This window comes from Pogoniulus pusillus, chromosome 12 (assembly GCF_015220805.1).
Source record: "Pogoniulus pusillus isolate bPogPus1 chromosome 12, bPogPus1.pri, whole genome shotgun sequence".
NCBI lineage: Eukaryota > Metazoa > Chordata > Aves > Piciformes > Lybiidae > Pogoniulus > Pogoniulus pusillus.
In genome coordinates this window covers 31,300,280-31,313,277 of record NC_087275.1, presented here as the reverse complement: position 1 = coordinate 31,313,277, position 12,998 = coordinate 31,300,280, and the positions used below count along the sequence as shown (strand labels likewise).

General features: G+C 48.9%; 1 protein-coding gene across 12 annotated transcripts in view; it reads left to right on the top strand.

Moving 5' to 3' along the window:
* Window positions 1–12,998, top strand: part of CNKSR2 (connector enhancer of kinase suppressor of Ras 2) — a 215,150-nt gene that overhangs the window by 115,728 nt on the left and 86,424 nt on the right. For all 12 annotated transcript variants that reach the window (XR_010304183.1, XM_064152025.1, XM_064152019.1 and 9 more), the window contains one exon: window positions 12,278–12,411. Coding sequence is in view for 11 of the 12 variants with exons in the window: in XM_064152025.1 (XP_064008095.1) it covers window positions 12,278–12,411 (134 nt within the window). In the remaining variant the exon portion in view is untranslated. The remainder of the gene's footprint in view (window positions 1–12,277; window positions 12,412–12,998) is intronic.

Genomic DNA, 12,998 nt, shown 5'->3' with positions numbered 1-12,998 from the left:
AGAAAGAGAAAGAGGGAAAGAGGGAAAGAAAGAGAGAAAGAGGGAAAGAGGGAAAGAAAGAGAGAAAGAGGGAAAGAGGGAAAGAAAGAGGGAAAGAAAGAAAGCAATGAAAAAGTGGAAGGAAGGGAGGAAGGAAAGAGAGGAAGGAAGGAAGGAAAGGAAGGAAGGAGGAAGGAAGGAAGGGAAGGAAGGAAGGAGAAAGAAGGAGGGAAGGAGGGGAAGGAAGGAAGGAGAGAGAAAGGGAGAGAAAGAAAGAGAGAATTAGAGAAAGAGTGAAAGAGAGAAAGAAAGGAAGAGAAAAGAGAAAGATAAAGAAAGAAAGAAGGAAGGAAAGGAAAGGAAGGAAAGAAGAAGAGGGAAAGAGGGAAATAAAGAGAAGGAAGGAAGGAAGGAAGGAAGGAAGGAAGGAAGGAAGGAAGGAAGGAAGGAAGGAAGGAAGGAAGGAAGGAAGGAAGGAAGGAAGGAAGGAAGGAAGGAAGGAAGGAAGGAAAAAAGAGAAAGAAAGAAGGAAGGAGGAAGGAAGGGAGGGAGGAAGGAGAAAGGAAGAAGGAGAGCGAAGAGGGGAGAAAGGAAAGAGACAAAGAGAGAAAGGAAAGAAAGAGAAGGAAGGAAGGGAAGGAAGAAGAGAGAAAGGGAGAGAAAGAAAGAGAAAGAGGGAAGGAAGGAAGGAAGGAAGGAAGGAAGGAAGGAAGGAAGGAAGGAAGGAAGGAAGGAAGGAAGGAAGGAAGGAAGGAAGGAAGGAAGGAAGGAAGGAAGGAAGGAAGGAAGGAAGGAAGGAAGGAAGGAAGGAAGGAAGGAAGGAAGTTGGATTAAGTGCTGTTGGCTGGCAGTTACAGGACCCAGTCAGCCTGTGGCTGTGCTGTGCATCGTTAGACCCTGAGTTTGTCTCTGCAGGTGCATCAATTCCAGCTCTGAGCTCAATCAGTGCAGAAAGAACAAATACCCTTTTCTTCCCCCCACCCCCTCCCTATGCTCTGCTTAAAGTTAGTGCTGAGTTGAGTTGGGTTTGGTTCTTTCCAGTCAGTTGGTCACTATCAATACCTATCAATCAATAGCCAAGCAGAGCTTTCCTGTCATGCAGCCTGGAAACAGCCCAAAGCTTTGAGCTCAGGGGCATTGTTTTCAGGCTGTGCTTTCCAGGGTTGCTTCTGTGACCTGGAGGAATGCTGTGGTTGTCTTTGCCATCGAAGAGGTTCATGCAGATGATGCTGCCAACCTTTAGTGTTGCCCCTTGAGTCTCTTTGGTGTGTGTGTGCTGCTCTGATCCCTCGTGTGGAAGCTGAGATTGCAGTGCTTGCTGCTCCTCAATGTGATGAACAAACCCATCAGGGCTGAACCTTTGGTTTTTAAGCTTCTCTTCACTTGCCACAGTGCTGACCTCATCCTTAAATGCTCCAAAATATTGTCTGGTTCATGATCTGATTGAAATAAACACCCTCTGCTCCAGGCTGTCTGCTTTATTTCTTCTTTCCACTTGGTGTTACTGTTTTTGGGGGGGGGGGAGGTTGCAAAAAGAGGCTTCCCAAAGTGATGTTTGAACAGTGGTGGAAGGTTGGCTGAGGGAGAGGATCCTCAGAGCACATTGAGGTCTTCTGTAAGTGGCTATCACCACACTGGCAAGAAGGTGGCTGCCAAGTCCTCCTCTGCCTGCTGGAAAGGGCTTTGTTGCTGAGTCAAAAAGAAGCTGGACTTGAATTGCAGCCTGGAAGACACTTTTCACCCAGGGCCTTTATGATGCAGAAAGAAGGAGCAGAGCAAGTTGCTGCCCTGCTTCGGGCTGCACCCTGCTGAGACCAGTGAAAAGGCTCTTAACCTGCTGCTGGAGGTTGCAGGCAGCTCCAGCTGCCAGCCACATCTGGTGTGTTGCCATGGAAAGAAAACCAAAGGAAGCCTTCTGACCCTTCTGAAGACCTTCTGACCTCTCTAAAAGCCTTCTGACCTCTCTGAAAGCCTTCTGACCTCTCTGAAAGCCTTCTGACCTCTCTGAAAGCCTTCTGACCCTTCTAAGAGCCTTCTGAGCCTTCTAAAGACCTTCTGACCTCTCTAAAAGCCTTCTGACCCTTATAAAACCCCTCTAACCTCTCTAAAATCCTCCTGGCCTCTCTAAAAGCCTCCTGACCTCGCTAAAATCCTTCTGAGCCTTCTAAAGACCTTCTGACCTCTCTAAAAGCCTTCTGAGCCTTATAAAACCCTTCTAACCTCTCTAAAATCCTCCTGGCCTCTCTAAAAGCCTCCTGACCTCTCTAAAATCCTTCTGAGCCTTCTAAAGACCTTCTGACCCTTCTAAAAGCCTTCTGACCCCTCTAAAAACCTTCTAACCTCTCTAAAATCCTCCTGACCTCTCTAAAAGCCTTCTGACCCCTCTAAAATCTTTTGAACCTCTCTAAAATCCTCCTGACCTCTCTAAAAGCCTTCTGACCCCTCTAAAATCCTTCAGAGCCTTCTCAAGACCTTCTGACCCCTCTAAAAGACTTCTGGCACTTCTCAAGACCTTCTGACTCCTCTAAAAGACTTCTGGCACTTCTCAAGACCTTCTGACCCCTCTAAAAGACTTCTGGCACTTCTCAAGACCTTCTGACTCCTCTAAAATCCTTCAGAGCCTTCTCAAGACCTTCTGACCCCTCTAAAAGCCTTCTAACCTCTCTAAAAGCCTTCTGACCCCTCTAAAATCCTTCAGAGCCTTCTCAAGACCTTCTGACCCTTCTAAAGACCACCTTCTGGCCCCTCTAAAAGCCTTCTGACCCCTCTAAAAGTCTTCTGGCCCCTCTAAAATCCTTCTGAGCCTTCTAAAGACCTTCTGACCTCTCTAAAAGCCTTCTGAGCCTTCTAAAGACCTTCTGACCCCTCTAAAAACCTTCTGACCCCTGTTAACCACTCTGCTCCAAGCTTATTTCAGCATCCCCCTTTGTACCTTTAACAAGGTTCACTCTGCTGCTCTGTAGGTGAGGCACTTAGTGCCATGGTCTGGTCGATTGGCCAGGGCTGGGTGCTAAGGTTGAGCTGGATGAGCTTGGAGGTCTCTTCCAACCTGCTTGATTCTATGATTGTATGAGATTGTGCTGCTCTAAAGTCAGCAGCAGCTCAGTTTCTGTAGTTGTGAGGCTTTTTTATCAGGCTTATCATAGATTTCAGCCTCCTCAAGAAGCAACAGCAACGATAACAGTCCTTGGGCTGAGAGAAAATGCTGCTTGGGTTGTTTTGGGGCTGCTGTGTTCATTTAGAGGCAAAACTGTCTTCTGTTTTCATCATTTATGGTTAGAATTAATGGCTTGGCAGTGGTTTTGATTTGAATAAAGCCTTAACTGATTTGGCCTCCAGTTGCTTAGTTGTCTTTTAAGTACATGGGAGCTTTGCAGTGCTGTTGAAGTAGATTCTGGCTGGATTTACTGAGTTGGTTGAGAGGATTTTCATTACTTCATGTCATGGTTTGTTGTCATCCAAAGCAGGAGGTTTATTTTATTGGGAGCATAATTGTCATAGCCTTGATCCTAGATGAGAAATGTATCAGCAGTAAAATCTGCTTCCTGTGAGGTGCAAATGCAGTGTAAAGATACTAGCACTTGGAATCTTGAGATGCAGATGAGCAGTGAAATCCTTTGGCTGCTGCAAATACCTATTAGCATGGAGGATGTTGTGCTGCTTTTGCAACCCAACCAACCCAACCCAAATTGTGTGCCAACCAACCCAACCCAAATTGTGTGCCAACCCAACCAACCCAACCCAAATTGTGTGCCAACCAAACCAACCAACCCAACCCCAATTGTGTGCCAACCCAACTAACCCAACCCCAATTGTGTGCCAACCCAACCAGCCAACCAACCCAAATTGTATGCCAACCCAACTAACCCAACCAACCCAACCCCAATTGTGTGCCAGCACAACCAACCCAACCCCAATTGGGTGCCAACCAACCCAACTGACCCAACCCCAATTGTGTGCCAACCCAACCAACCAACCCAACCCCAATTGTGTGCCAACCCAACCAACCAACCCAACCCCAATTGGGTGCCAGCACAACCAACCCAACCCCAATTGTGTGCCAACCCAACCGACCCAACCCCAATTGGGTGCCAACCCAACCAACTGAACCAACCAACCCAACTAACCCAACCAACCCAACCCCAATTGTGTGCCAAAACAACTAACCAAACCAACCAACCCAACTAGCCCAACCAACCCAACCCCAATTGTGTGCCGTGCCAACCAACCCAACCCCAATTGTGTGCCAACCCAACCAACCAACCCAACTAACCCAACCAACCCAACCCCAATTGTGTGCCGTGCCAGCCCAACCAACCAACCCAACTAACCCAACCAACCCAACCCCAATTGTGTGCCGTGCCAGCCCAACCAACCAACCCAACTAACCCAACCAACCCAACCCCAATTGTGTGCCGTGCCAACCCAACCAACCAACCCAACTAACCCAAACAACCCAACCCCAATTGTGTGCCAATCCAACCAACCCAACCCCAATTGTGTGCCAACCAAACCAACCAACCCAACTAACCCAACCAACCCAACCCCAACTGTGTGCCAACCCAACCAACCACCCAACTAACCCAACCAACCCAACCCCAATTGTGTGCCAACCCAACCAACCAACCCAACTAACCCAACCAACCCAACCCCAACTGTGTGCCAACCCAACCAACCCACCCAACTAACCCAACCAACCCAACCAACCCAACTAACCCAACCAACCCAACCCCAATTGTGTGCCAACCCAACCAACCCTTCCTTCCCTGCTTCCCTCCTGCCTCCCTCTCTCTTCCCCCCAGCTGCTGTAGGTGCAGCTGTGCAGCCTGACTCGAGCTAACTGGCTGGGAGGTCTCTCTGGCATTGCAATGCTCAATGCCACCCTGCAGGTGCACTGAGACTGCAGGCTGCCTTCTGCAGGCTTCTCTTCTCAACCAGCAGGGCCTGGAGACTTCAAACACTCTTCATGAAATCAAAGCTGACCTCCTGCAGCACAAGGAGGGAGGGAGGGAGGAAGAAAGAGAGAAGGAAGGGAGAGAGAGAAGGAAGGGAGAAAGGGAAGAAAGGAAGAGAGAAGGGAGGGAGGAAGGAAGAGAGAAAGGAAAGAGAGAAGGAAGGAAGAGAGAAAGGGAAGGAAGGAAGGAAGGAAGGAAGGAAGGAAGGAAGGAAGGAAGGAAGGAAGGAAAAGAAAGAGAGAAGGAAGGGAGAGAGAGAAGAAAGGAAAGAAAGGAAGAGAGAAGGAAGGAAGAAAGAGAAGGAAGAGAAAAAGAAAGGGGGAAGGAAGGAAAGAAAGAAAGAGAAATAAAGAAAGAAAGGAGAGAAAAAGAGAAAGGAAGGAAGAAAGAAGGAAGGAAGAGAGAAAGAGAGAAAGGAAAGAGAGAAAGAGAAAGGAAAGAAGAGAGAAGGAAGGAAGAAAGAAGGAAGGAAGAGAGAAAGAAATGAAAGAGAGAAAGAAATGAAAGAGAGAAAGAAAGGAAAGAGAGAAAGAAAGGAAAGAAGAGAGAAGGAAGAAAGAGAGGAAGAGAGAGAAAAAGAAACAAAGAAAGAAAGAGAGAAAGAGAAAGGAAAGAAGAGAGAAGGAAGGGAGGAAGAGAAAGAAAAAGAACGAAAGAAAGAACGAAAGAAAGAGAGAAAGAGAAAGGAAAAAAGAGAGAAGGAAGGAAGAGAGAGAAAGGAAAGAAGAGAGAAGGAAGGAAGAGAGAAAGATAGAAAGGAAAGAGAGAAAGATAGAAAGGTAAGAGAGAAAGAGAAAGGAAAAAAGAGAAGGAAGGAAGAGAGGAAGAGAGAGAGAGAGAAAGAAACAAAGAAAGAGAGAAAGGAAAGAAGAGAGAAGGAAGGAAGAGAGGAAGAGAAGGAAGGGAAGGAAGGAAGGAAGGAAGGAAGGAAGGAAGGAAGGAAGGAAGGAAGGAAGGAAGGAAGGAAGGAAGGAAGGAAGGAAGGAAGGAAGGAAGGAAGGAAGGAAGGAAGGAAGGAAGGAAGGAAGGAAGGAAGGAAGGAAGAGAAAAAGGAAAGGAAGAGAGCAATGCTCTCAGTGTGGCTGAGCTGCTGCCAGCAGGGACTGTTTGAATGCTTTTACCCTTCAGCAGTCCCTCCTGAGCTGCTGCTTTGCTGCTGAAGTGGGGATAAATGTGTATCTATCTATCTATCTATCTAAGTGATGCTCTACTTTTCAATTCAAATCCCTCCTTTTGCTTTCTAGTGCCAGAGCTTTTCTCTTTGATGGAAATGGACACAGTGGGCCCACATGTGGACAATACATGAGATGTCCCAGTATGTTTTGAGCCAATCCTGCAGGATTTTCTTCCTCATGTAACAGATTGTGTTGCAATTCCTATCTCCTGGTGAGCTCTGAGTGCCCCAGGAACGTGCAGCCACTGTGAGATGCCAGAGTTGTTCAGCCTCGCATCAAATACAGTGTCCAGTTCTGGGCTTCTCCATTGCAGAGAGCTGCTGAGGTGCTGGAAGGTGTTTGGAGCAGGGCAGCAAGGCTGGGGAGGGGCCTGGAGCACAGCCCTGTGAGGAGAGGCTGAGGGAGCTGGGGGGGTGCAGCCTGCAGCAGAGGAGGCTCAGGGCAGAGCTCATTGCTGCCTGCAGCTGCCTGCAGGGAGGCTGTAGCCAGGTGGGGTTGGGCTCTGCTGCCAGGCAGCCAGCAGCAGAAGAAGGGGACAGAGGCTCAAGCTGTGCCAGGGCAGGTCTAGGCTGGATGTTGTTAGGAAGTTGTTGTCAGAGAGAGTGATTGGCACTGGAATGGGCTGCCCAGGGAGGTGGTGGAGTGGCTGTGGCTGGAGGTGTTGCAGCCAAGCCTGGCTGGGGCACTTAGTGCCATGGTCTGGTTGGTTGGGCAGGGCTGGGTGCTAGGTTGGACTGGATGAGCTTGGAGCTCTCTGCCAACCTGCTTGATTCGATTCTATTCTATTCTATTCTATTCTATTCTATTCTATTCTATTCTATTCTATTCTATTCTATTCTATTCTATTCTATTCTATTCCTACACTCTGCTTTCACTTGGTCTGACATGGGAACAGTTTGAGAGAAAGCTTTTTGACCTTTTTACCTTTGTCTTCTCCTGTGCTGGACTGAATACTGTTTCTTCCCATCACACTTAGTGTTTGCCAAGCCAGAAGGTGAACCCAAACCTGCATTTGTCAAAGCTGTGCAAATCCTAACTGCTTTCCAGCATCTTCCAGCAACCTGTACTGCAGGGCAAACCAACCTGGCCAGGCTGTGTGTTTTAGCAGGGACTGGTGACATGACCCCCATTAGAGCAGCAAAATTGGGGTGTATTCAGAAATTAAGCTCCTAGAATTAGGATTGAAATAGTTAAGAGCAGACAGTCCAGGCTCTGGAAGTCTTACTTGTGTCTTCTAGTCCTCCAACAGCAAGTCAGGACCATCAGAGGAGAATGAACCTGTTGGAAGTTCAGAGGATGCTCAGAGCTGCTCTGCTATGAGGACAGGTTGAAAGAGTTGGGGTTGTTCAGTTTGGAGAAGAGAAGGCTCTGAGGAGACTTTATTGTGGGTTTCCAGGATCTGAAGTGGGCTACAAGAAAGCTGGGGAGGGACTTCTTAGGGTGTCAAGCAGTGATAGGACTGGAGGGGAATGGATCCAAGACAAGAGTAAATTTAGATTAGATGTTAGGAAGAAGTTCTTCACCATCAGGGTGGTGAGACACTGGCACAGGTTAAGGGTGGTGAGACACTGGCACAGGTTAAGGGTGGTGAGACACTGGCACAGGTTGCTCAGGGAGGATGTGGAGCACAGAATCACCCAATGTGATCAAAGATCACATTGGGTGATTCTGTGCTCCACAACCTCCCTGGAGGTGTTCAAAGCCAGGTTGGATGAGACCTTGAGCAACCTGTTCTAGTGGGAGGTGTCCCTGCCTATGGCAGGGAAGTTGGAACTGACTGATCCTTGAGGTCCCTTCCAACCCTGGTCATTCTGTGATCTCTGTCAAGCTTAAGTACAACTACCTGGATGATCTTGGAGGTCACTTCCAACCTGCTTGATTCTATGATACCTTAGTGCCATGGTCTGGTTGGTTGGCCAGGGCTGGGTGCTAGGTTGGACTGGATGAGCTTGGAGCTCTCTTCCAACTGGTTGATTCTATGATACCTGAAAGGAGGTTGGGGTGAGGCTGATGTTGTTCTCCTGTCCCAAGTAACCCATGACAGGACCAGAAGCAATGGGTTGGAGTTGTGCCAGGGGAGGTTTAGGTTGGACATGAGGAAAAACTTCTTTAGTGAGAGAGTGCTGAGGGATGGAACAGGCTGCCCAGGGAGGTGCTGGAGTCACCATCCAAGAAGCTGTAGCTGTGGTGCTTAAGATGGTCATGGTAGCTGAGTTAGGGGTTGGACTTGATGATCTTAAAGGTCTTTCCCAACCTTAATGAGTCTATGGTTTCCCATAGAGCATAGACTGCTCTAGTGGGAGGTGTCCCTGCCTAAGGCTGGGTGGGGATGGAGCTGCATGATCCCTGAGGTCCCTTCCAACCCAGACCATTCTGTGATTCTCTGATATGTGTCATAAACCATAAGCTCCTGCTGCTTGCCACCAGTCTATTCTGAGGCCTCCTTTTCTCCTATCTACCTATTCATAGTGAAAAGCTCTCTTCTTGCTCCAAGTGGAGGGGATCAAACCCATCTCTCACTCTTCCTCCTCTCAGTGCTCCTGCCAGTCTGAGCCATGAACAGCAAGAGCCTGGCCTTAACAAATATAAACAGGCTCTAGGTCACCACAAAAGAAGTCTTCTGGCTCACAAGGAGCATTCATTCAGCAAGCCCCTGGGTGTGCTTCTCATACAAGTGCAAGGTGGCAGAAGGGCCATAAGCAATATCGTGTTAGTGAGTGGTTGCTGAGCATCCATGGCTGCAGGGTCACAGGTGACAATTTCAGGGGATGAGAGTTTTGGTTCTCTGATTGTAAGGTTTGGGAGTTGTCTACCCAGTTTTACCACCAGGTTTGTTCTGGTTTTTGGGTTGGGTTTGGTGGAGTTTTCTTCCCTTTGCAGATTTCTGTCTTGTTTTGAGTGGTTGTCAAAGTCTTTTTACCTGTCTGGTTTTGTGTGTGTGTGTCTTTTCCCCTCTCCCTTCCAGGGTGTCTTTCATTGGCCTGGCTCCAGAATGCTCATATTGACCTCTAATGAGGCAGGAAAGAAGTTAGCAACATCCCTGTTCACAGACAAGAGAGGGTTTTAGAGCAGACAGGGAGGGGATTTAGAGCCTTCAAAGAAGAGAAAACTCCCCTGGAGATGAGCAGGTTCAGCCTGGAGGTGAGGAGGAAGTTATTGAGCATGAGAGTGGTGAGAGCCTGGCAGGGGTTGCCCAGGGAGGTGGTTGAGGCCCCATGGCTGGAGGTGTTTGAGGCCAGGCTGGCTGAGGCTGTGTGCAGCCTGCTCTAGGGTAGGGTGTCCCTGGGCATGGCAGGGAGTTGGAACTGGCTGATCCTTGTGGTCCCTTCCAGCCCTGACTGATTCTATGATTCTGTGATTCCCCATTTACATCACTTGCTCTGCCAGTGGACTTGCAAGGCTCTCACAACCAAATCCTGAGCATCCCTTTTGTTGTTTGAGATAAAAAAGCATCTAACACACCTTAAAACGAGGCAGTGAGTGGCTGAAGTGTTCCTAGGTGCCATGCAGTGTTCTTACACAGAGGTGAAAGGAAAAAGAAAGGTGACACAAAGGTGACTCAAGGCTGGGAGCTTTACTTGGTAAGCATAAAGCTGAAAGGCTCATTGCTAGCTTGTGAAGAGGACAACAACTGTCTGCAACTACCTGAATGGAGGTTGTAGCCAGGTGGGGTTGGGCTCTGCTGCCAGGCAGCCAGCACCAGAACAAGGGGACACAGTCTCAAGTTGTGCCAGGGGAGGTCTAGGCTGGATGTTAGGAGGAAGTTCACAGAGAGAGTGATTGGCATTGGAATGGGCTGCCCAGTGAGGTGGTGGAGTCACTATGCCTGGAGATGTTCAACCAAAGACTCAGTGAGGCACTTAGTGCCATGGTCTGGTTGATTGGCCAGGGCTGGGTGCTAGGTTGGACTGGATGAGCTTGGAGCTCTCTTCCAGCCTGCTTGATTCTGTGATTTAGACCAAGTGAGCTCTTGGTGATTTCTGCAGGTTCCTAGGTGTCAAGGAGATGAGAGCTGATTATTCTGCATGGGGATCCTCTGCTGGTCTGTCATAAATGACTCTCAGAAAGCATCTTTCATGCACTCCTTCAGCCATCCACACACTGTGAAAGGTTTGCATCCTCCAGGATCATTCAGGCCAGAAACTATAGATGTGGTTGAAATCCCTTTGCTCTCAGAAAGCATCTTTCATGCACTCCTTCAGCCATCCACACACTGTGAAAGGTTTGCATCCTCCAGGATCATTCAGGCCAGAAACTATAGATGTGGTTGAACCCTCCTTAATCCCAACACTTCTTTCTCCTTCAAGGAGTTCACTTCTAAAAAGATGGAGGGCAAAGAGCTCCTTCAAGAAGCAAAACTCAGGGTTTGTTGACTGTTAGGTTGATTTTAAGGTGATGTTGCACTCCCTCTCTTGCCATCTTCCTTCTACTTGAGTTTATCAGCAAGCCAAGCACCACAAGGCTTCTGTGTCCAGGCAGACTTGGCATTCAGGTGCCTAAAGCAATCATCAAGCTTTTCTTCTCTTCATTTTTTGTCCTGCTTAGAAATTTCCAGCCCTACAGTGTTTTAATGAAAGGTCTTCCAATGGTTGCTCATTATTTTGCCAGCCAAAGTAGTTGATGTAGTGCAGGATGCCCCTGCTGACTGCAGACTGGGTGATCTTTGGAGGGCCCTTGCAACCCAACCCATTCCACGAGTGAAGGAAGCAAAGGTGTGCCAGGGGAGGTCTAGGCTGGATGTTAGGAGGAAGTTGTTGTCAGAGAGAGTGATTGGCATTGGAATGGGCTGCCCAGGGAGGTGGTGGAGTGGCTGTGGCTGGAGGTGTTGCAGCCAAGCCTGGCTGGGGCACTTAGTGCCATGGTCTGGTTGGTTGGGCAGGGCTGGGTGCTAGGTTGGGCTGGGGGAGCTTGGAGGTCTCCTCCAACCTGCTTGATTCTATGATATGGTTTAGGTTGAACCGTGTAGAGTAGAGTTTTGAGTTGAATTTGGCAATCCTCAGGATCTTCTCCTGTCTGTGCCCATGGCAGGGTTCTTAGAACTGGATGGTCTTCAAGGTGGTGGAGTGGCTGTGGCTGGAGGTGTTGCAGCCAAGCCTGGCTGGGGCACTTAGTGCCATGGTCTGGTTGGTTGGGCAGGGTTGGGTGCTAGGTTGGGCTGGGGGAGCTTGGAGCTCTCTGCCAACCTGCTCGATTCTATGATTCTAATTCACAAGAGAGATGTGGTTAAGAGGAGGGATCCTGCCTGGCTTGGATCAAGAGCTAGAATGCATGATTATCCCTCAAGGAAGGGACAGTTGATTCACTTGGGAGTAAATGTGACTTTGTGAGGAGTGTGCCCCAGGGGAGTCAAGAAGAAAAATCATCATCATTATCATCTTCATCACTAGGACATTATCATCATCATCGTTAGGACAAGGAGCAATGGATGGAAGCTGCAACACAAGGGGGAACTTCTTGACTGGAAGGGTCCCAGAGCCCTGGCACAGGCTGCCCAGAGAGGCTGTGGAGTCTCCTTTTCTGGAGCCTTTCCAGGCCTGTCTGGATGTGTTCCTCTGTGATCTGTGTTAGATAGGATTGTCCTGCTCTGGCAGGGGGGTTGGACTCAATGATCTCCTTGGGTCCCTCCCAACCCCTAACACCCTGTGATGATGATGATCATCATCACCACTTCCAGCTTCTTCAGGCTCATAGCCTGTGTGGTCTGATGGGGCAGGGCCTGACTCTGCAGCATCTGCAAACAACTTTGCCAAGTGTTGACATTCTTAAGCTGTAGAGCAGCTGTGGGAGGAAGCTGACACTGAATTTCATGCCCTGCTTATGCACCTTCTCCTGTCACCACCAGGCTTATTTCTTTACAGTGTTAGCCTAAGGAAGGAATTCACTGCACTCTCTATGGTATTTAATCACTAATCCACCACTAACCCTCCTGACTGCTGTTTTTGTGGGCCCTGGCAATGACCTGGATACAACCAGAGGAGTCAGTTTCATCAGCACCATGCATGTCCATCCCTAAACCTCTCCTTTGCAGAAGTGCTTTCAGTTAATGAGCACAAAAGCCATTAGAGCTGTTAATGATTTCTGACCTGCAGGATGCTTGTTTGTAGCTGTTTCAAACAGTACTAGCTGAGGGTGATACTGATTCTTTCCTCCTCTCTTCTTTTGAACCAGCCTCTTATTCCTAGAAGTCCTACAAGCAGTGTTGCTACTCCCTCCAGCACCATCAGCACACCTACCAAAAGGGACAGCTCTGCTCTTCAGGATCTCTACATCCCTCCTCCTCCATCAGAACCTTATGTTCCAAGGTAAAAACCAAAACCAAAATGTATCATCTTGGGGTACAGGTTAATGTAAGCCAATGTATCAGCAGTAGGCTGATAACACTTCAGTAGTTACTCACAGAATCATTGAGGCTGGAAAAGACCTCTGAGATCATCAGGTCCAGCCTATGACCCAACACCTCCCTATCAGCTAAACCATGCCATCCAGAGCCACTTCCAATCACCTCCAGGGATGGTCACTCCACCACCCACTTGGGAAGTCCATTCTGGTCCCTTTCCATCAGGAAGTGCTTCCTAACATCCAACCTAAACCTCCCCTGGTACAGCTTGTGCTGGAGAAGAGGAGGCTCAGGGGTGGCCTCATTGCTGTCTACAACTACCTGAAGGGAGGCTGTAGCCAGGTGGGGTTGGGCTCTGCTGCCAGGCAACAGAACAAGGGGACACAGCCTCAAGCTGTACTGGAATGTGTCCAGAGAAGAGTAATGAAGCTGGTGAGGGACCTGGAGCACAGCCCTGTGAGGAGAGGCTGAGGGAGCTGGGGGGGTGTAGCCTGCAGCAGAGGAGGCTCAGGGCAGAGCTGATTGCTGCCTGCAGCTGCCTGCAGGGAGGCT